Source organism: Saccopteryx leptura, chromosome 13, assembly GCF_036850995.1.
Source record: "Saccopteryx leptura isolate mSacLep1 chromosome 13, mSacLep1_pri_phased_curated, whole genome shotgun sequence".
Lineage (NCBI taxonomy): Eukaryota > Metazoa > Chordata > Mammalia > Chiroptera > Emballonuridae > Saccopteryx > Saccopteryx leptura.
This window is the reverse complement of record NC_089515.1, coordinates 33,015,962-33,038,946: the sequence shown is the minus strand read 5'-3', so window position 1 is coordinate 33,038,946 and position 22,985 is coordinate 33,015,962. Positions and strand designations below refer to the sequence as shown.

At 45.8% G+C, this 22,985-nt stretch overlaps 1 protein-coding gene across 2 annotated transcripts in view; it reads left to right on the top strand.

Moving 5' to 3' along the window:
- PLCE1 (phospholipase C epsilon 1) overlaps positions 1-22,985 on the top strand; it is a 346,840-nt gene that overhangs the window by 231,522 nt on the left and 92,333 nt on the right. For both annotated transcript variants that reach the window (XM_066355286.1, XM_066355285.1), the window contains exons 4-6: positions 4,507-4,652; positions 8,383-8,641; positions 11,081-11,286. In XM_066355286.1, the coding sequence (XP_066211383.1) occupies positions 4,507-4,652; positions 8,383-8,641; positions 11,081-11,286 (611 nt within the window). The remainder of the gene's footprint in view (positions 1-4,506; positions 4,653-8,382; positions 8,642-11,080; positions 11,287-22,985) is intronic.

Genomic DNA, 22,985 nt, shown 5'->3' with positions numbered 1-22,985 from the left:
GCAGCTGTGGAGGAGCTGTAGGCACGTACCCATGGGTCAGGGTCGTCCGGGTAAGCACAGGGCCTCTGGGAGTGGCTCGCACAGAACTGGGCTGGGGGCCTGGTTCTTCCCCCGATGCCATGCTGGCCATGGACATAAGACAAAATAATTAGCCACATTTTACCCCTTTCCACTTTAGGGATGCTTCCGCTGCTCGAGTCATCATACTTTATATGTATGTGATTTGTGTGTTTTTCTGTGTGATTTATGTACTGGAAACCTTTCTGGATTGGCAACACATTGCTTTTTCCACTTAGTAAACGTGACCACCGTCTATGCTTTGAGCAACATTTTAGAGTCGTTGCCAAATCCTTGTTACTTTTTTGTGTCATTTATTTTTTCATAATTAGTAATGACACTCCCATCAATGAATGCCTGTGAAGTTATGAATACATTATGAGTTGGCCCTGAAGTCTGCAAGCACTTGGTGTGTGTGTGTGTGTGTGTGTGTGTGTGTGTGTGTGTGTGTGTGTGTGTGTGTTTACGATAACAGTGCTTACGTAATCTCAATAACCAGGCCCTAGGGACTCACACTCCGAGATGGAACAGTTGGTTTAAATTAGGTTTCCATGTGAAACATGGTATCACTGTTTTTTTCCTAGCATTGTGGGAAAGTATATGGAAAATCATTTGACTGATAGGAAATAAATCTGGATGCTTGATCAGGATGGAGGGACAAACTACGTGCTGGTCTGCGCCTGCTCTGTGAAACAGGACTTTCCAAGGAAGATGCGTTAACTCTTCCAGAAGTCACAGTGTGATACCAGAGTGGCCTGAAAGAACCACAACTTTCTAGAGATGTGATTTGCCATCACTTTCAACAACAACAAAAAAGCTCTAAGGCCACGAAGATATAGCCAGAGACCTCAAGAATGAATGCATCGGTGTCTTTGAGGAACCATTCTAACTTCTCAGGATTTTGTTTTTATTTGTGAGAAGATGAGTTTGAATTTCTAGCTCAAAGAGTAGATGATCTGATGATTCTAAGTGTGTGTTGGTGATTTCCCAGAGCAGGAGAGTATTCATCAAAAGCAAATCAGGCCCTGGCCGTTTGGCTCAGTGGTAGAGCGTCGGCCTGGCGTGCAGAAGTCTCGGGTTCAATTCCCGGCCAGGGCACACAGGAGAAGCGCCCATCTGCTTCTCCACCCCTACCCCTCTCCTTCCTCTCTGTCTCTCTCTTCCCCTCCCGCAGCCGAGGCTCCATTGGAGCAAAGATGGCCCGGGCACTGGGGATGGCTCCTTGGCCTCTGCCCCAGGCACTGGAGTGGCTCTGGTCGCAACAGAGTGATGCCCCGGAGGGGCAGAGCATCGCCCCCTGGTGGGCAGAGCTTCGCCCCTGGTGGGCGTGCCGGGTGGATCCCGGTCGGGCGCATGCGGGAGTCTGTCTGTCTCTCCCCATTTCCAGCTTCAGAAAAATACAAAAAAAAAAGAAAAAAAGCAAATCATACTGCCCTGGTCGGTAACTCAGTTGGTTAGAGCATCGTCCTGAGGCGCAGAGGTTGCTGTCTGGCACCAGTCAGGGCACATATAGGAACAGAGTGATGTTCTTGTCTTTCTCTCTCTCTTCTTCCCTCTCTATCTAAATTCAGTGAATTTTTTGAAAAAAAAATTTTTTTAAAGAGCAAATCACACTGAAGGAAGACTTGGATGGAAGCACCAATGACTCTCAGTCTCTATTCACAAAATAACATCTTGCTCTCGAGAGCCAGGGTTTCATGCAGATGACTGTTAGCCGGGTACCCCGGTAAAGGGACGAGACATGGAGATGATGAGCCAGGCCTTGCTGACAGCTGCAGGGGAGAGCTTGGCTCTGCAAATCCCAGAGGGAGCCTGCGCGCTCCAAGCTGTCCCGGAAGACTGGAATGAATGCTTATCTCTTTCCCAAAAGGCTCTGCATTGTTTGCAGGATAATCTATACCAGGACTCATGCGAGGAGTGTGATGCCAAATCTGTTCTCCTGATGTTGCCTGAGGACCCAGCACAGTCCAGAGCAGGTAGAGAACAGAGGAGTGTGCTCAGAGCCCACTGGGCTGTACTGGACCCAGGCATGGCCAGTGGACCAGCACATTTTTGCTTAAGCTGATCTCAGAAGGGAAGAGGTACTCCTAGCTGGTACCAGAGTATAACCCTGACTTATCATTGAAACTCCCTGTGGCTACCATTTCCCTATTTGTTCCTGTGTAGAGAGAAGAAAAGGGTGTTCAGCATCAATCTCTTCTGTTCTGTTCTGCTCTGCTCATTTCTCTAACAGTTTTTTGGTACTCTTACTGGTATCTTCTGCTTTTATTCCAGCTCTGCCCCCTTACTGAGTGCTTAGAAGGACCTACCCAATGCCAAGTTGAAAGAAACTGTCACTCTTCACCAGATGAAAGAGTACCAGACTAGGAGTCCTAGTTCTGACATCAACAAGAATTGTGACCTTAGAAAGTTGCTTCTCCCATGAGCCATAGATTCCTGATCTGGAAAATGGGCTTGGACTGCCCTCCGTGGTTGCTGTTAGCACTAAATGCCATTTATTCCTATCATTTTATAGCCATATAAAATGGACCTCCTTGTTCCTGCATTTCTCGTGTGTCACCATGAATTTATCATGTGTCACCTGTGTTCAGGCCTCACTCTCACCCAGGCCAGGGGAATATGTGCCCCCCCACCCCCGCCCCAACTTTCAACATTGTTGCTGAACTAATGGTCCCTGTGGGGTTAAGACCAGAGCTTTGGTTTGTTAAAAACGGAGCTTAGCAGCCCAGACATGAGCCAGGATGGAGAAAGGAACTTAAGTGAACACTAGTGTCCAAGCAACAAAGTATAGCAGCAGCAAAATAATCTTAGAGATTAAGCAGCAAAATAATCTTAGAGATTAAGCAGAGGATTTTGAGGGGTTCTTCGTACTAGGTTATTCTTAAATATCATACTTCAGTTTGTATAGTGAAAGAAATAAACACATTAGAATAAATTTAAGCGCAGAGCTAAAGAACATTCGGGTTTGTGTATACACATGAGGCATTTAGTGAGTGGTTAATAGTGCCACCCCTGGGGCACACACCTAAGTTCAAATCCAGGCTTTGCCACCTCTTTATTGGAGATCTTGAGCCAGTCTCTTAGGCCCTCTTTCTCTCGGTTTTCTCCTCTATAAGATGAGGATAATAATAGTCCCTGACTCTTTGGATTGTTGTGACAAATGAGTTAACATACATAAAGTGCTTAGACCAGTTTCTGGCACATAGTAAGTGCTATATGAATATTTGTTCTCATTATTATTTAGGCATTTGAGAAGCATAATAGATAATACATTTGTAAAAGATAGTTCAAAAGTATGTAATTTTTTGCCTGACGAGATGGTGGCGCAGTGGATAAGCGTCAGACTGGGACATAGAAGACCCAGGTTCGAAAAGCCGAGGTCACCGGCTTGAGCGCAGGCTCATTGGCTTGGGGGGGGGGGGGTCTCTAGCTTGAGTGTGGGATCATAGACATGACCCTGTGATCTCTGGCTTCAGCTCCTAGGTCACTGGCTTGAAGCCCAAGGTTGCTGGCTTGAGCAAGGGGTCACTGGCTTAGCTGGAGTGCCCCCCCATCAAGGCACATATAAGAAAGCAATCAAGGCCCTGGCCAGTTGGCTCAGCGGTAGAGCGTTGGCCTGGCATGCGGGGGACCCGGGTTCAATTCCCGGCCAGGGCACATAGGAGAAGCACCCATTTGCTTCTCCACCCCCCCCCTTCCTTCCTCTCTGTCTCTCTCTTCCCCTCCCACAGCCAAGGCTCCATTGGAGCAAAGATGGCCCGGGCGCTGGGGATGGCTCCTTGGCCTCTGCCCCAGGCGCTAGAGTGGCTCTGGTCACGGCAGAGTGACGCCCTGGAGGGGCAGAGCGTCACCCCCTGGTGGGCAGAGCGTCGCCCCTGGTGGGCGTGCCGGGTGGATCCCGGTCGGGCGCATGCGGGAGTCTGTCTGACTGTCTCTCCCCGTTTCCAGCTTCAGAAAAATACAAAAAAAAAAAAAAAAAAGAAAGAAAGCAATCAATGAACAACTAAGAAGCTGCAACAAAGAAGTAATGCTTCTCATCTCTCTCCCTTCCTGTCTGTTTGTCCTTAACTGTCTCTCTCTCTGTCTCTGTTACAAAAAAAAGAATGTAAATTTTTTGTGGTTTTTTTCATTTGATGTTATGTATTTTACTACTGATAAGTGTCTTTCATTTATGGGCTAAATACACTGATTGCATTTAATCTTGCTGTCTATCAGTCAAATATATTTAAATCATTATCCATAAGGCCTTATTTTCTTACAATTTCATAGCATTGTATAGATCAAGAGAGATACTGTGAATTACCATTTAGCCTCCTTATTTTTAAAATAAAGATAAAGAATACAGAGAGGTTAAGTGACTTAAAGAAAGAGTTTTTTGTCAAAAAAAATATATATATTTATCAAGCTTCCAGGCCGTGGTTTCAGTCGGTGCCCCTCTGCCTTGTACAGGTGAGCTCCTGGGTGACGTGGCTGATCCTCACAGCAGGCTCCATGGAGGAGAAGCGGGAGGTCTTCTCATACTTGGTGCACGTGGCCAAATGCTGCTGGAACATGGGCAACTACAACACTGTCATGGAGTTCTTGGCCGGCCTCAGGTATGTGCAGTGGGCAATACAGTCATCTGGGCACAGTTTCCTCTTACTAGCTGAATGGCACTGAATTCATTGCCCTGGTAAAAACATTTACCCCGCATAGGCGATTGGTAATGACAAGCAATATAAATTATTCAATCTAGTATCCACTTATCTTGAGGGATTTCTTTTTCCTTTTATTTTTTTTTTAAATTGAAGAGGAGTTCATGTATTACTCATGTTTCAGAATCTCTGCCTTTTTGGTTGGTGATTGTTTTAAGAATACAGAGGAAATATATTATCCACTGCTAGCACTATAAGCCCTGGCTCTCAAAGATGCTGCAGAGCCTGACCTGTGGTGGCGCAGTGGATAAAGCGTCCACCTGGAAATGCTGAGGTTGCCGGTTCGAAACCCTGGGCTTGCCTGGTCAAGGCACATATGGGAGTTGATGCTTCCAGCTCCTCCCCTCGTCTCTCTCTGTCTCTCTCTCTCTGTCTCTCTCTCTCTGTCTCTCCCTCTCCTCTCTAAAATGAATAAATAAAAAATTAAAAAAAAAAAAAGATGCTGCAGAATTCAGCCCCTGTGGGCCATTCACAATCCTAACTAGCTGTGTCTGCTCTGATCCTGTGTTCTTGGGCCAGCCGAGTGAAATGACCTGTTTGCATACCTCTGTCAGCCTCTCTCCTCCCTTCTGCCCTGGAAACCCCGCTGTTGTCTGTCCCTTCTCGGCTCTGCCCTTTGAGTTCCCTCAGCCCTGTAAGCTCCAAACCACTGACTGCCCTTAGTAATGGTAGTGGCTAACGGTGATAAGAAGCATTCCAAAATTTTAACTCTTATCTTTACTGAACACTTACTGTGTGTCAAGCATTCAACTAAGCAAGTTTTATGAATTAAATCTTTCCATTCTCAGAATAATTTTTGAGGTAGATACTATTAATATTACAATATGCAAAAGAAGACACTAAAGTTAGCAGAAGTTAAGTCATTTGACCAAGGTCACCTGGGCCTCTGGGATAGTCTGCTCTTATGCCTTCTCCATCAAGCTAATAAGAAGATCATCATTCTGTCAATAAAGTCTCTCCCACTTGATTCTCTTTCAACCTCGGTTACCTGCGTCAAGTAACTGCCCCTCCGTCTGCGGGAGGCAGTGTGGTGCGAGGAGAGCAGCGTGAGCTCTCAGGTCAGAGGAACAGAATCAAAACCGGATTCCCCATGGAATAGCTGTGTGATCTGGGTGGGTTACTTGATCCCATTGAGCCTCGGTTTCTTCATCTGTAAAATGGGGATAAAAATAAAAAGCACCTACCTCTTAGTGAGGTAATGTGAAGTATTTAGCAGGTGTATCTGGCATATAGTTAGGCTTCATAAAGAGAACTGTTATTGGCCCTGGCCGGTTGGCTCAGCGGTAGAGCATCAGCCTGGCGTGCTGGGGGCCCGGGTTCGATTCCCGGCCAGGGCACCTAAAGAGAAGCGCCCATTTGCTTCTCCACCCCCCCCCCCCTCTTTCCTCTCTGTCTCTCTCTCCCCCTCCCACAGCCAAGGCTCCATTGGAGCAAAGATGGCCCGGGCGCTGGGGATAGCTCCTTGGCCGCTGCCCCAGGCGCTAGAGTGGCTCTGATCGTGGCATAGTGACGCCCCAGAGGGGCAGAGCATCGCCCCCTGGTGGGCAGAGCATCGCCCAGTGCCGGGTGGATCCCGGTCGGGCGCATGCGGGAGTCTGTCTGACTGTCTCTCCCCGTTTCCAGCTTCAGAAAAATACAAAAAAAAAAAAAAAGAGAGAGAGAACTGTTATTGTTGTTATTGTCTGGGATTCACCTTCCCAATGAGAGTTCCGACTTTATATAGATCTTGCATCATAACATTACCGAGATTTTTCTTTGATTCTCCAGTGATGGGATTTAGGTTTGGGGAAGGAAAAGAAAATTCTCCGAGTTGGACATTTTTTTTGTCCTTTTGAACTTTCTTAACTAAGAATAAATTCAAGTGATCATGTCATTGATATTTAAAATGATCATACAAATGTACCAGGCGGGGCTCAGGAGAAGAGAAAAATAGAGAAAAAATACTGGGAGAACAGGGAGCTATGTGATTCGGTTCACTTTGTGATAGATCTTTCTACAAAGAACCTGTGTTACTTTTCTTTGTGCGTTGCCAGTATTGTAGCCAATGGGGTTTATCCAAGTTGTGATTATTGCTAATTGAAAAAAAAAAGAATGGTCATATAATGATAAAGTAGTTCTATTTTAATGATGCTTATCCTCCTGTGTTTGACTGTCCAAGTTGGTGCTTGCTGTGGGTGGGACTTCACTTTCTTTCTTCATTGTCCTCACAGCATGTTGCCTGGCTCTTTCCAAAGTAAATGATACAAGTGAGCAAGGCAGTAACTATAATGCTTTAGTCGCAGACGCCACTAGCTGTCACTTCTGCCATATTGTGCTGGTCACAAAGGACCTGTACTGGTTCACTGTGAGTGGGACTACATTGCACCAGGAGGTGTGAATCATTGGGCCATCTTGGAGCCTGGCTGCCACATATCCTGCATTAGAAATTCTCATGATACAAAAATGGCCTCAGAATGACCCATGGAGGCCTTGGGTGAATGTGGATTTCAGGCACAACTTAGTTTGAATTCAAAATCCAAGAAGGCCGTAGAACCAAATGATCCTCTCTTACCCGGGGAATAACTTCAAACCAAGCTAAACCTCACCACTCATCCCTGTGCATTTTGTATTCTACCACTAGACCCACTGCCATCTAGTTTAGAAGATGGGGACAGTGTCACCTCTTGTTCTTAGCAATTTCAAATATCATCTTAACATCCTTTATGCAAATAATACTTCAAGGTAATGTCCCTTAGGATGAGCCAGCAGCTTAATGTCAAAGCTGGGTTCAGTAAAAGCCAAGAGGCTAATGCAGGCTTCCTGTGTATTACTGAGGGACTGGCATACTCCAAAGACAGCATTAAAGATATCGAGAGGAGCGGACGGACCACATTCTCTGCAGGCAATCCTCCACAAATATCCGTACAAGCCCCGTGCTCCTCGCTGGGTTTACCTTTCGGCTGTAGCTGCTAGGAAAGCTCAAGCCTAAGCTTAGCACCCCCCTTCCACAGGGCACTCCACCCACAGGAGTTTCTGTATGCCTCCTACTTCACTTTGCATTTCAACTTATGAAAATAATGCTAAACATCATCTGCAGAAGTAGCCGGAAATATGGATCCTAAGTCAATATTAAAACAGAGAGAACTTAAGCAAAAAGAATGAATTTGTATAGAACTTAGGCTATTGACAGTAACCATATTATTTCTCCTTCGATCTGAAAAATAAAAAAATGTCATTTAGGCCCTGGCCGGTTGGCTCAGCGGTAGAGCGTTGGCCTGGCGTGCGGGGGACCCGAGTTCGATTCCCGGCCAGGGCACATAGGAGAAGCGCCCATTTGCTTCTCCACCCCCCCTCCTTCCTCTCTGTCTCTCTCTTCCCCTCCCGCAGCCAAGGCTCCATTGGAGCAAAGATGGCCCGGGCGCTGGGGATGGCTCCTTGGCCTCTGCCCCAGGCGCTAGAGTGGCTCTGGTCGCGGCAGAGCGACGCCCCGGAGGGGCAGAGCATCGCCCCCTGGTGGGCAGAGCGTCGCCCCTGGTGGGCGTGCCAGGTGGATCCCGGTCGGGCGCATGCGGGAGTCTGTCTGACTGTCTCTCCCCGTTTCTAGCTTCAGAAAAATACAAAAAAATAAAAAAATGTCATTTACCTGTAATAGGTCAAGGAAAGTTTTAAAAATGTGGCAGTTCATGGACCAGTCTGACCTGGAGACCATGAGGAGCCTGAAGGACGCCATGGCCCAGCACGAGTCCTCCTGCGAGTACAGGAAGGTGGTGACGCGGGCCCTGCACATCCCCGGCTGCAGGGTGGTGCCGTTCTGCGGGGTGTTTCTGAAGGAGCTCTGCGAAGCCCTGGACGGAGCCTCCGGCCTCGTGAAGCTCTGCCCGAGATACAATTCCCAAGAGGAGACTCTGGAGGTGAGGCCTTTGCAGATCCTCGTGATCTGGAGAGTCACTGTTGTCCCTGGCTGGTCACTAACTAACGCGAGCAGGGTCATTAAGTGAACCCAGGTTATCCGCTGTTACTGTTGTGTTGGATAACTGTTAGGTCCTTAAATGTTCCAGAGAAAAGAATCCCAGCTAGCACCGTTTTGGGGGCTGGATATGGTTCATTTAGCTTTAATGGGGCAATGTGAAGGTACAAGTGGAAATGGATGTTGCTTTCTGATTTTTGTTAAGGTTGATAGGTTTTCTTTTCTCTTATTGATGGGAGCGTCTGGATGCAGGGGATAAGAGAAGTCAAGTGAGAGCATTCACTTTCCCGCATCATCAGGAGACAGACTGCGGGGAGTCGTCAGGGCCTCCGCTCCTCCTCTGTGGGGGCGCTGGAGAAGCTGGTGTCACCTGCAGATGGGCTCCAGGCCTCTGACCGCAGCCACTCCAGCTGCCCCAGGCCCATTGCTTCTCGTTCAGGAGAGGGAAGGACCATGTGAGCTTTGCCTCTGGGCACTGAGCACTGCAGAGGAGGACATTGAGAATGTGGAGGAAGATAAGAAAACCTCCCTCTATCAGGTGTAGAAATTAAAGAAGGGATTAAACTAGGGGGAACTTCATGGAGAATTTTGAAGAGTCCCATATGTAGAAGTCCCACACCCAAATCTAGGGTCATTCTTACCATGGTGGCTGTGTGCACTGCTGATCTTACACACACATACACACACACACACACACTCACTCATATATACCCCTTCTCGGTGGCAGTGGGAAGACTCTTCTAAAACTTCAGCCTTCTCTATGTCACTGGGAACAAAGGCATCACCGGGTATCGGCAGACTTGCGAGCCTCTGATGGACACAGGCACTGCTACCGGCTTGCATCTCTCTGGCTTCTTTAAGGGGAATGAAAATGCGAGACAGGAAGAGGAAAGCGGGAAGCAAATCCCCGACACCACACCCACCCCACTCCCTGGGGCTTCAGAAGGAGGGCATACCACATCTCAAGGGCCTGCTGCAGTAGGGTAGAGGGAGAGAATCCTGATCAAGATACAGACAGTAGGAGCTTCAGCACCACCACGAAGCCTCTGTGTTACCATGAGATAAATGGGAAATAAAGCAAAATGCCACCTTTCTCACCTTTCTCAGTGATTTTTCTCTGGTCCCATAGCACAGGATACTTTTTCATGGTTTTTCTTCATTCTCCCTGCAAGGATAAAATAACCTGCCCTTTCTCTGTAAAGTGGCTAATCTGTGCCCTAGGGAACCTTGAATAATACTGCTTTTTGTGTTTTCTATTTGAAATGTAGTGTGGGTTCCTAGAGGGACTAAAGTTGTCTTAGTGAAATGTAGTACTCCAGCCCGCTGGGAACTACCAGTGTCGGGTGGAAAAAACCTACTCAAGACACAAACTTCTGTCAAGAGGAAGAGGGGGAGGCCTGCCAAGGGAGGCAAAGAAGACCTCCTGAATCTCCTTCTCCCTTAGCTTTTATTATCAGAAGCAGAACAGAGGTAACAGGATTACAGGGAGGGAGGCCAGGTGAAAGGGGAAGAATGATTAGAGGCCATTTTGCTGACCTGGAGAAAGGGCTAATTTGGGTCAGTACATTCTTTTTCTTTTGCTAATTAACAAGCACAAAGGAAGAAGCAATCTAGAACCTCTAGGCTAATTTTCTAAAGCCCGTGCACATAGACCTTGTATCTGCATAAAGGTCACTCTCTCACACAGCTTCTTGGAGTTTGCATCAGAGAGACAGTCACTCAGGGCTTTTAACTAAAGTTCCTCAATCCAAATCATAGAAGGTTCAAGGTTAGATGGGTGATTCCCTGCAGTGAAAACACTCTAAGTTTTGATATTTCATGTGGTGAAAGGAAAAAAATGTTTTTCCTGGAGGGGGTTTTTTTTTTCACCATAAAATAGGCACAAATAGCCCTGGCCGGTTGGCTCAGCGGTAGAGCGTCGGCCTGGCGTGCGGGGGACCTGGGTTCGATTCCCAGCCAGGGCACATAGGAGAAGCGCCCATTTGCTTCTCCATCCCCCCTCCTTCCTCTCTGTCTCTCTCTTCCCCTCCCGCAGCCAAGGCTCCATTGGAACAAGGATGGCCCGGGCACTGGGGATGGCTTCTTGGCCTCTGCCCCAGGCGCTAGAGTGGCTCTAGTCGCGGCAGAGCGACGCCCCGGAGGGGCAGAGCATCGCCCCCTGGTGGGCAGAGCGTCGCCCCTGGTGGGCGTGCCGGGTGGATCCCGGTCGGGCGCATGCGGGAATCTGTCTGACTGTCTCTCTCCGTTTCCAGCTTAAAAAAAAAAAAAAAAAAAAAAAAAGGCACAAATGCCATTATTTATGACTATCATGATTTTTCATTTCTGTAGCCAAGTAGACTATTTATTATATGAAGTCACAATAACAAACTCTTATTTTCTGTAGTTTGTAGCCGACTACAGTGGACAAGATAATTTTTTACAACGGGTGGGACAGAATGGCTTAAAGAACCCAGAGAAAGAGTCCACCGTCAACAGCATCTTCCAGGTGATCCGCAGCTGCAGCCGGAGTCTGGAGGCGGACGACGAGGACAGCCCCAGTGAAGGGGACGGCTCGAGGAAAAACTCCTTGAAGGATAAAGCCCGATGCCAGTAAGTATTACATCTTAACAAGATGGAGGGTGTTCGTTGTCTTTTTTTCCTACTTCAGTTTAGTTTCAGATAGATACCTAATAAAAACCCATCACCTTTATCAGTAAGCCATGCTTCTTTTAAAAATATATATATATATATTGATTGATTTTAGAGAAAAAGGAAAGGGAAAGAGAAAGAGAGAAACATCAATTTGTGGTTCTACTTATTTATGCCTTCATCAGTTGATTCTTATATGTGCCTGTACGGGCAGACCTTAAGGAAACAGTGAAGCCAAAAAGTGGTGGGCCATTCCTTGATTAAAGTCTCATACCAGCCGACAAGCAACACACACAGGGAAAACCCTTCCCTTTCACTCAGGGCTCCCAAAGCCACTGACACATTCTCCAGTTCCACAACCAGGAGAATCTGCTCCGGTTTCTCCTAGAATCAAAGCCCTCACCAATCTCAACGGTGCTCACAAAAGCCCCTCACCTCTGGTTCCCCGTCTGCATATCTTCTCCCTTCTCTTTGCACAAACTCTGCAAAAACATGGCTTCCTCCCTTCTCTTCTCAATACTTTCTGGCGCAAAAACCTCTCCTCCAGCAAACATTAGCAAGACAATAGCCCTTCCCAAGCAGGAAGGTAATTTGCAGTTACACAGATCACACACCTGGTCTGCCCAGCACCATTTAAACACTAAAAGTGAGAAAACTAAAAAAAAATACAAATTCTACAAACTCATTTGCCCAACAGTGCCCTACCTGGGTGTAAGGCCAGTAGCCGCGGCCACCATCACAGCCGCCTGGCCCATGCAGGTTTGCATTTGATTCAGACAGACAGTAATGAAGCAGCAGAGCCAATAACTGGTGGGCCATCCTTTATTTCTGATCACAACCGGTGGGCGAGAAAATACACACAGTGGGAAAACCCTTCTCTTTTCATTCAGGGCTCCCAAAGCCACTGACTTTCTCCAGTTCTTTCCTAAAATCAAAGTCCCACTGGTCTTACTCAGTCCCCTCTGCCTGCTTACATTTTGGCTGCCTGCCTTCTCTACCACAATGTGGCCTCTCCCCTACAACAACATGGTCTCCTCCTCCCAAAATGGCCTCCTAGCTCCTCCTTGTAAAACCTTTCAGCCTGACAATCCCTCCCCCAGCACACATTAGCATAACCAAGCCCCTTCCCAAGCAGGAAGGTAATTAATATTATCACCTAGATGACGGCCATCCATGTGGGCAGTGCCATCTTTAACAATAAAAGTGAGCATAAAGGCCCTGGCCGGTTGGCTCAGTGGTAGAGCGTCGGCCTGGTGTGCAGAAGTCCCAGGTTCGATTCCCAGCCAGGGCACATAGGAGAAGCGCCCATTTGCTTCTTCACCCCTCCCCTCCTTCCTCTCTGTCTCTCTCTTCCCCTCACGTAGCCAAGGCTCCATTGGAGCAAAGATGGCCCGGGTGCTGGGGATGGCTCCTTGGCCTCTGCCCCAGGTGCTAGAGTGGCTCTGGTCGCGACGGAGCGATGCCCCGGAGGGGCAGAACATCGCCCCCTAGTGGGCAGAGCGTCGCCCCTGGTGGGCGTGCCGGGTGGATCCCGGTTGGGCGCATGCAGGAGTCTGTCTGACTGTCTCTCCCCATTTCCAGCTTCAGAAAAAATAAAAAAATAAAAATATAAAAGTGAGCATAAAAATCACATTAAATGGCCCCAGCCGGTTGGCTCAGTGGTAGAGCATCGGCCTGGTGTGCAGGAGTCCCGGGTTCAAATCCCAGCCAGGGCACACAGGAGAAGCACCCATCTGCTTCTCCACCCCTCCCCCTCTCCTTCCTCTCTGTCTCTCTCTTCCCCTCCCGCAGACAAGGCTCCATTGGAGCAAAGTTGGCCCGGGCGCTGGGGATGGCTCTATGGCCTCTGCCTCAGGCGCTAGAATGGCTCTGGTTGCAACAGAGCAACACCCCAGATGGGCAGAGCATCGCCCCCTGGTGGGCATGCCGGGTGGATCCCCATTGGGCACATGCAGGAGTCTGTCTGACTGCCTCCCTGTTTCCAACTTCAGAAAAATACAAAAAAAAAAAAAAAAAAAATCCCATTAAACTTATTTGCCCAACATTGGGGATTAAATCCACAACCTTGGTGTATCAGGATGATGCTCTAACCAAATGAACTACCTGGCCAGGGCATAAGCCATGCTTTTTTATCTTTATTCTTTACCAATTCTGAATTGGAATTTATCTTTTTTTTAAATTTGGCTGCATTGTTCTAAAATTACTGCTTATAGTCTGACCAGTGGTGGCGCTGTGAATAGAGCATCTACCTGGATGCTGAGGTCCCAGTTTCAAAACCCTGAGGTTGGCAGCTTGAGCACAGGCTCACCAGCTTGAGTGTGGGGTTACTGGTTTGGGTGTGGGATCAGAGACATGACCCCGTGGTCACTGGCTTAAGCAAGGGGTCATTGGCTCAGCTTGAGCTCCGTGGTGAAGGCACATATGAGAGGCAAACATTGAATGACCAAAGCAACGCAACTGCGAGTTGATGCTTCTCATCTCTCTCCCTCTCTTGCTCACAAAAAAGTAAAATAAAATAAAATATAAAATTACTGCTTACAATTTAACTTTTTACCATTGGTTAACCCTTTTAAAAAAAACTAGCACTGTGCCAGGTGGATCCCGGTCGGGCGCATGCGGGAGTCTGTCTGACTGTCTCTCCCCGTTTCCAGCTTCAGAAAAAAAAAAACAAAAAAACTAGCACTTTCCTGCCATTTCTAAAAATTCAGCCTAAAATTAAGTTTCAGGATTAGAACCATGACCTCTTATTTATTTCATAGCTTCTATAAAAATGGTTTTTAGTAATCACTGAGTGAGACACAGGGTGGCTATTAACATACTTTTTAAGGAAATATAGTGGTTTAGTAGGGGTAGAGACCTAGAAATCAGTACTTTCTGCAGCTTCCCCCAACCTCTGGGTGATTCTAAGTCGGGTGGTCAAGAACCTCACTTTCAGAAACATGGCTCTGCGAGGGGGCAACCTCAGCTTGGTAACTGTTTCATTGTTCCTATTGCTGTCTATCAGCAGGCATTCAACCTAGCCAGATGTGCTTACCCACAACCGAATGAAAAGATCAGAAACCAATGGTCTTGGGGAATGTGCTATATATCTTCAAGGTCTTTTACTCACGGTCAAGCCTGACTCAAATGGCAGAGCCTGGCCCAGCTGGAAGAATCCTTTAGGACCTCCAGAACTGTCAGGTCTGCTGGCTTTGACATCTTGGCCATGAAAAGTTTTATTTGTAGTGAGTACTCATGAGCCAGACCTTGCAGTTATCTTGGAGTCATCATAGACTCAGGTGTGTTTGTAAGACAACGCTGCTTGTTTCGCAAAGTCTTTCTCAGTTGTCTTTGTGTGTGTGAGCCTACAATGGGGAGGGCAGTTGTGTTTTCAGAAAATCATTTCTTTGGAGTTGGAGTACTAGATATTTTGAATCGGTAGTGAATACAGAATGAACGCCTTATATTGGAAACCCTAATGCTGTTACACTTGAAGGAGGTAAACCTATATACTCCAAGTTTCTCCAAAGTCTTCGGCTTTCTTCCAGACCTCGTTTCCTTGCCCCTTCCCCCACAGAGGACCCAGGTGCTCCAAGATGAACTGGTGGTGCCCTCACCACAGTGTCCCGGCGTCCAAGCTCAAATGTCTCACAGCTGGCTTTATTTTATCTCAGTTCAAAGATTATTTGAAAGTTTTCTAACAATTTGTTGACATCAGTATTATAAACATAGCATTATATATAATATATATAACATATATATATGTCATAGTATATGTAGTATTATTATAGTATATATATATATATAATGGTGAGAGGTGGGGTGGTATGTCTACACAAGAAGCATCCATAGCCATTAATGTCCTGTTTACCCTTCTATCTATAGGTATCTGTGTTCATATCTACCTCCTTCCGCAAAAGATTTTGTAGATGCTTATGAGAATAAATAGAAATAATTGAAGATATTTAGGAAAAAAATAATACAGAAGTGTAAACTCTACAGTCTCTACAGTGACCAAATTTTGTTCTGAGATTCCTAGTGGCCAAAGGAAAGAGGGAATCACGATTTATTATAAGTTTCACAATATTTGTGAGAAAACCCAAACAGATGTTTGGGATAAACCTTTTCTTCATACTGAGGTCTGGCCAAAATTCCTTCCTTAAATCCTACTATAAGGGGAACATCACCCCAGAGTAGATAAAATAATGAATTTCATATGGCTCTTTTTTATCAAATCTTCACTTGTTAGGGGTTGGGGTGTTCATTCAAAGTGGTAACCTTTCTACAATACTTTTAAGAGCGTTGTCTTTGGATGAGCCTCAGAAACCTGACCTCTGAGCTTTCCCTTGACCATCTTTTTCCTTTTGCTGGGGGTTCCTTCAAGTGATAAATGTCTTACCTGATCCTGTCACCTCTCATGAAATTTTTATGTCCAGTTGTCTGCTTATTCTCTTACCCTCTTCCTAATTGTTTCATCATCTACATCCTAAGAACATTTCTCTTCCACTTCCCGTTTTCCAGACCCTGTTTCTAAGTGCTCTTAGAAGAGGGGGAAACCACAAAAATGCAAATATTTCTTTTACAAAGCCTGTGAAGCCATATTGAAATGCTCACATTGACACCAATGTGTCTCAGTAACAGCAATAGTTTCCTTACCCCAAGTGGCTACTCCACTGAAATGAAGCACTGAGCACACAGTGTGGGAGCTGGTGTTGAATAGAATTCACTGAAACCAGATCAGCAAGCACTGTTCCAGGAATGGGAATCCCTTCCTGATCCAGAGCCTCGTATTGACTTTGTAAATACAATCCTGACAAGAATAATATCAGTAATATTTAATGTGCTGTTATTTATCGAGAGCCACTTTTAAGGAAATGCTGTCGTAATACTTTACATAGATTAAACTATTTAATCCTCACAACTGTTCCGTTTTACTGAGGATCTTACGCCACGCAGGGGCAGGATTTAACCTCAGGCTTCCTGGACCCGAAATACACACACCACCCAGGTATAACTTAGAAACTGCCTGTTGAGGAAAGTGCTAGGTTAATTAAAAGCAAGAATTTGCCAGAAGCAAGCTTAAAACTCTGGATTTTATTACTGAGAACAGCCACGGTTAGTCCTTTGGAAAAGCTGTACGTTTTCTTCTATCTTACAAAATTAATTTCAGCTTCTCACTTGGTGAATTATGTTCATGTAATCATATTAACTTTGTAAGCAATAATGAATAGTTAGTAAGAAAATACACTTGTCCCCTAATAGAAGATTTTCATCAGATATATTTTTTAAAATGTTTATCAATTTAAGGTTTCTTAACTGAAAGATGTAACAGAACTCCTTCCGGGGGTTTGTCAGATACAAACTTTCCTTTTCTTTTTATTCTGTGGTCCTCTCCTGAAGACATATGACCTCAGTTGGACAAGGGAGTTTCATTGCTGGTAAACCACATCTTTGACATTTGGTTAATGTTATTTGGTTTCTAAATAAATCTTTAGGTTCCACTTTATTTCTTTTAGTAAACCCACATGAACTTGTCTCCCTAGAGGATGAGGCACAGAAAGCGCATAGAATTCACGGTATGATCTAAGAGACAAAGCTACTGGTGTCCTTCTTGAAAGGAACTTATTTCATTACAAACAGCTGTCAGTTTCTCCGGGCATTCGTTCCTGGAAGAATGGTTTTTAATGGCCCTGGCCGGTTGGCTCAGCAGTAGAGCGTCGGCCTGGCGTGCGGGAGACCCGGGTTTGATTCCCGGCCAGGGCACAAAGGAGAAGCGCCCATTTGCTTCTCCACCACCACCCCCCTCCTTCCTCTCTGTCTCTCTCTTCCCCTACCGCAGCCAAGGCTCCATTGGAGCAAAGATGGCCCGGGTGCTGGGGATGGCTCCTTGGCCTCTGCCCCAGGCGCTAGAGTGGCTCTGGTCGCAGCAGAGCGACGCCCCGGAGGGGCAGAGCATCGCCCCTGGTGGGCAGAGCATAGCCCCTGGTGGGCGTGCCAGGTGGATCCTGGTCGGGCGCATGCGGGAGTCTGTCTGACTGTCTCTCCCTGTTTCCAGCTTCAGAAAAATACAAAAAAAAAAAAAAAAAAGAATGGTTTTTAATGGAATTATTAACACTGGAATTATTAACATTATTTTTGTGTTCTAAAAAAGACGCCGATGTGAAGAAAGACGGTGTCTGCTCTCTCCCAGCTTACATCATCTCTGAGTAGCAGGAGCGGGCTCCAGAAAAGCCTCATAATTTTTCTTTCTAGACACTATTTTTCATAATGCTTGTATAATGCTTGTAGTTTGTTTTTTTAACTGGAAAATACTTGATTTAGGTCAGAACTCAAATTAAACAAAATATGGGAAACAGCATTTCTCTTGCTCAATTAAAATCAGAAATTCTATGTCCAGATTAACATGTTATATTTCATGGGTACTGACACTCACCAATTGAATCCTTTTTGTATTTAAAAAAAAATAAAGAAGTATGACATGGAGAATGTGGAAATGGTGCCAGAGAAAGGAAATAAAAAGATCAACAGGCTTGGATGTGACCTAAAGAAAGCCCCTCTAGAGCAGGGGTCTCAAACTCAACTCAGCATGTGGGCCGCAGAGCAAGATCACAGCCATTTGACAGGCCGCACTAGGTCTACAAAAGGCAACTGTTATGCAACACTTTTCTCACTGCAGTTGAAAACAAAAAAAAATCAGTACAACAAGCACAATCGTACATGCAGTTTACTCAGTGTCACAAAACGACCAGAAACTGTAGTTCGCATCACAACTGCTCTTAACTAAGCTAATATCTAGCTAGGATGCTAGAGAAATGAAAAATACAAGTAGGCCCCTAGGCTTACTTAATTTTATCCAAAATATTTTGAACTTCGTGGATTAGTCTGCGGGCTGCACAAAATTGTTCGGCGGGCCGCATGCGGCCCGCGGGCCGCAAGTTTGAGACCCCTGATCTAGAGGAACAGTGGGTTTAGCCTCAGGAAAAGAAATGGGGAGAAGTGGGAGGGGTGAAACCTCAGTCTTCCCATAGTTAATCATATTGGTATACTTCACTGAGCCAGGTGCTGTGTGAGTGCTTCACAGGTATTATCTTATTTGATCTTCAACAATATCCTGGGAAACGAGCATTGTCTTTTTACCATTAACTGATAGGTGAAGTGAGGCTCAGAGAAGTAGAGTGATTTCACACAGCAAATAGGTGGTGGAGCTGCACATTAAACCCAGGGTGGTTCTAGAGGGCGTGTTCCTAATCACCTATATGTGGGAAGTATGGGTACAAGGATTATATAAGGAAGAGAATGTCAGTATTTGTTTTCTGCTAGTACCGAGAGCAATTTCAGAAGGATGGAACTATGTTAGACACAGGACTTTTATTCTTTCTTTCTTTTTTTCCTCCACTTTTTATGTTGAAATGGAACATCAGATGCATAAAATAGAATGTATTTTTGTGCATAGAAACCAGATCTTGATTTCTAATATTCTTCAATAAAAGAAAGCAAAGCTCCTTGGAGAAATGGCCGATTCTAGGATTGGGGCAGGAAATACACAAGGTAAGCCTGGAACATCTTGTGCCAGACAGTAAAGAAGTACTAAAAAAAAAGTTAAAACCTCACAATAATGGGGTTATATATCTAGCACACAACCAACTGGAAAAGCTCCCAATGGCCAATTTGAGCAACAAAATAGAGTAGCTTAGATTATAACCCAAAGTATTAAATAAATATTCATGAGTGCATATATATATACATGTATATATATATATGTATATATGTATGTAAATGGTAAATAAACAAACAAATCGAGGAGAAGAGATAAATCTCCCACATGGAAGAATTCCAAATAGCTTATTAGATACTCTGCCATTTCGGAGGTAGAGCATAACTCCTTACTACTTCAATGTGGGTTGCACCGAGTGACTTCCTTCCAAAGAGGACAGTATAGAAAGGAGTTTTTGTGGTTTTGTGGGGGGTTTTGAGAGAGAGACAGGAAGGAAGAAAGAGGAGGAGGGATGAGAAGCATGCATCAGCTCGTAGTTGCATCATTTTAGTTGTTCACTGTTAGGGGGGATGGGGGCTCAAGCTGAGCCAGTGACCCCTTGCTCAAGCCAAACACCTTTATGTTCAAGCCAGCTTGGGATCGTGTTGATGATCCCACACTCCAGTTGGCAAGCCTGTGCTCAAGCCAGCGACCTTGGGGTTTTGAACTGAGTCTTCATTCCAGGTCAACACTCTATCCACTGCGCCACCGCCGGTCAGTCGGGGAGCCGTGTGTTGGTTTTTTTATTTATTTATTTATTTATTTTCATTTTTCTGAAGCTGGAAACAGGGAGAGACAGTCAGACAGACTCCCGCATGCGCCCGACCGGGATCCACCCGGCACGCCCACCAGGGGCGATGCTCTGCCCACCAGGGGGCGATGCTCTGCCCATCCTGGGCGTCGCCATATTGCGACCAGAGCCACTCTAGCGCCTGGGGCAGAGGCCGAGGAGCCATCCCCAGCGCCCGGGCCATCTTTGCTCCAATGGAGCCTTGGCTGTGGGAGGGGAAGAGAGAGACAGAGAGGAAAGCGCGGCGGAGGGGTGGAGAAGCAAATGGGCGCTTCTCCTGTGTGCCCTGGCCGGGAATCGAACCCGGGTCCTCCGCACGCTAGGCCGACGCTCTACCGCTGAGCCAACCGGCCAGGGCCTTATTTTTAAGTTACTTTGCAGTGGGACATGACTGACACTACCACAGCCAGGCCAACATCAACAGCAGGAAGTCTTGTTGACAGTATGTTCCCTGTACATGATATGATGAGAATGGCACTCTTCCTCTGTGGTCTTCCTGCCCAGAACCTCAGACCCCAGTCTAATGATAAGAGAACTATCAGGCAAATTTTACTTGAGGGACATTCTGCAAGATACCTGACCAGTGCTTCTCAAAACTGTCAAGTTCATCAAAAACAAAGAAAGTCGCCTGACCTGTGGTGGCGCAGTGGATAAAGCGTCAACCTGGAAATGCTGAGGTCGCCGGTTCGAAACCCTGGGCTTGCCTGGTCAAGGCACATATGGGAGTTGATGCTTCCAGCTCCTCCCCCCCCTCTCTCTCTGTCTCTCCCCCCCCTCTCTCCTCTCTAAAATAAATAAATAAAAACAAACAGCAGGTATGCTCAAATTGTTAAAAAAAAAAAAAAAGTCTGAGAAACCGTCCTATCTAAGAGGAACCTAAAGAAAACAAGACAACTAACTGTATAATGTGGTATCCTGGATGAGTCCTGGAACAGAAAAAGGACAGAGGTAAAAACTAAGGAAACTAAATAGAGTATGGACTTTCCTGAATAATAACGTTTCGGTATTGGTTCATGAATTGTGTCAAATATACTGTCCTGATATAAGATGTTAATAACAGGGAAAAGTGGACATGGGGGTAGACTATCTTTGCAATAGTAATAAATCTACATATCTAAAAACAATTCTAAAATGAAAGGTTTTTAAAGAAACTAATGTAATTGAGTAATTATCAGGTGAATATGTGCGTGACTACCACCCAGAGACACACCGTTGCCAGCAGCGCCCTTCAAGCCCCATATTTTCCTTCTTAATTACGTCACGAATTTTCCCCTAGAGGAAAATTCACTGCTGTCAATTCTATGATCATACATCTTGCTTTATTTTATAATTCTTCTACTATTTTGCATTTCTATATAATATAGTATAGTTTTTTCCTGGTGTAGAAATTTACATGTATGTAAAGTTGCAAGTACATAAATATAGTATTTACTCTTGTGTGTCCTGCTTAAGATTTGTCCATGTTGTTGCATGTAGTTTGCTATTGTGTGTCATTTTTATTGCTGTGAAGAACTACATTATATGAACACATCAAATTTATTTGCGTATATATTTTATTGTTGCTGGACATTTGGGCTGTTTCCAGTGTGGATTATCTGAAAAGGGTTCTTTTGACCGTCAGATCTGTGTGATCTCCTGAGGTCTCTTTTCTTTTTTAAGGATATCTATTTATGTGAGGCAAGGAGGAAGAACCTGCTGTTGGAAAGCAGGGGTGGGATTTTTGCTCAGGGACCAAGATCTAAACTGAATCCAGGAAGCCCAGTGCTGCTGCTCATGCTTTACCAAGAGGCAGCAGGCTGCCCGGGTACCTCAAGACCAGGGGTCTCAAACTCGTGGCCCGCGGGCTGCATGCGGCCCACCGAACAATTTTGTGCGGCCCGCAGACTAATCCACGAAGTTCAAAATATTTTGGATAAAATTAAGTAAGCCTAGGGGCCTACTTGTATTTTTCATTTCTCTAGCATCCTAGCTAGATATTAGCTTAGTTAACAGCAGCTGTGATGCGAACTACAGTTTCTGGTCGTTTTGTGACACTGAAAAGTGTTGCGTAACAGTTGCCTTTTGTAGACCTAGTGCGGCCCGCCGAATGGCTGTGATCTTGCTCTGCGGCCCACATGCCGAGTTGAGTTTGAGACCCCTGCTCAAGACGGTGGGAACACCCCTTCCCAGAAATGTGTGGACCAGCTCCTCCTCAACTGTACTCACCACTTTGCTACTAATACTTACGGAGCCAACAGCAGAAACCTGGATCTTTCTAACAAGTCCTCATGCTTTGAAGAGAATGAATCTCTCTTGGGCATGTTCCTACCAAGGCAGGCAGCTAGAAAGGAGACAGTAAAGTCCCCCTTGCCTTCCCCGCGGTTTCTTCTGGCCCTAGTAACACAGGCTCCTGACTCAGGGAGGGCATCTTGCTAAATTTTCCAGGCTGACAAGTCCATTATGTGCACATGTGTGTGCTCTTTTTTTCTCCTCTGACCACCGTGACTGTATTTCCCAGTGAGTGTCTTTAAACTAATTGTATTTTTTTTTCTTTTTCTTTTTTCTAACAGAGAGAAAGTCAGAGAGAGGGACAGATGGGGACAGACAGACAGGAAGGGAGAGAGATGAGAAGCACCAGTTTGTTTCAGCTCCTTAGTTGTTCACTGACTGCTTTCTCATATGTGCCTTTATGGGGTGGGGGGGCCTCCAACAGAACAAGTGACCCCTTGCTCAAGCCAGTGACCTTGGACTCAAGTCAGCAACCTTTGGGCTCAAGCCAGTGACCATGGGGTCATGTCTATGATCCCACACTCAAACTGGTGACCCCACGCTCAAGCCTGGTGAGCCCACACTCAAGCTGAATGAGCCCCTACTCAAGCCAGCGACCTTGGGGTTTCAAACCTGGGTCCTCCACATCCCAGTCCAAGGCTTTATTCACTGTGCCACCGCCTGGTCAGGCAATCGTATTTTACTTTTAACAGGGGCTCTTCTCAGGCCAGCTTAGTAAGTCTTATTTTGCCTAGTGTAGCCCCATTGTATTCAGGTCATAACTTTTTTTAATGAGCAAGTAGAAGGTAAATGAGCCTAGTGATGAAGATCCCAGACTAAATAGTCAAACAGACCAGAATCCTGCCTTGGGATAGGCCTCCTCTGAGCTGGGTAACCTGGAGCGAGTTATGTACCCCTTCGGAGCCTCAGGTATCCTCATGGGGTAAAACAATGAATAAGAAAACTTACTTCACAAGTAGGTCGAATTAAGTGCAAAATGTATGTAAAATATTTAACACACTTCCTGACATAAGAGGGAAAATTACTACATTATGAAGATTTATTGCTGTTGATATTTAAAATGCAATAAATAATCTAGTAATTTCTTTC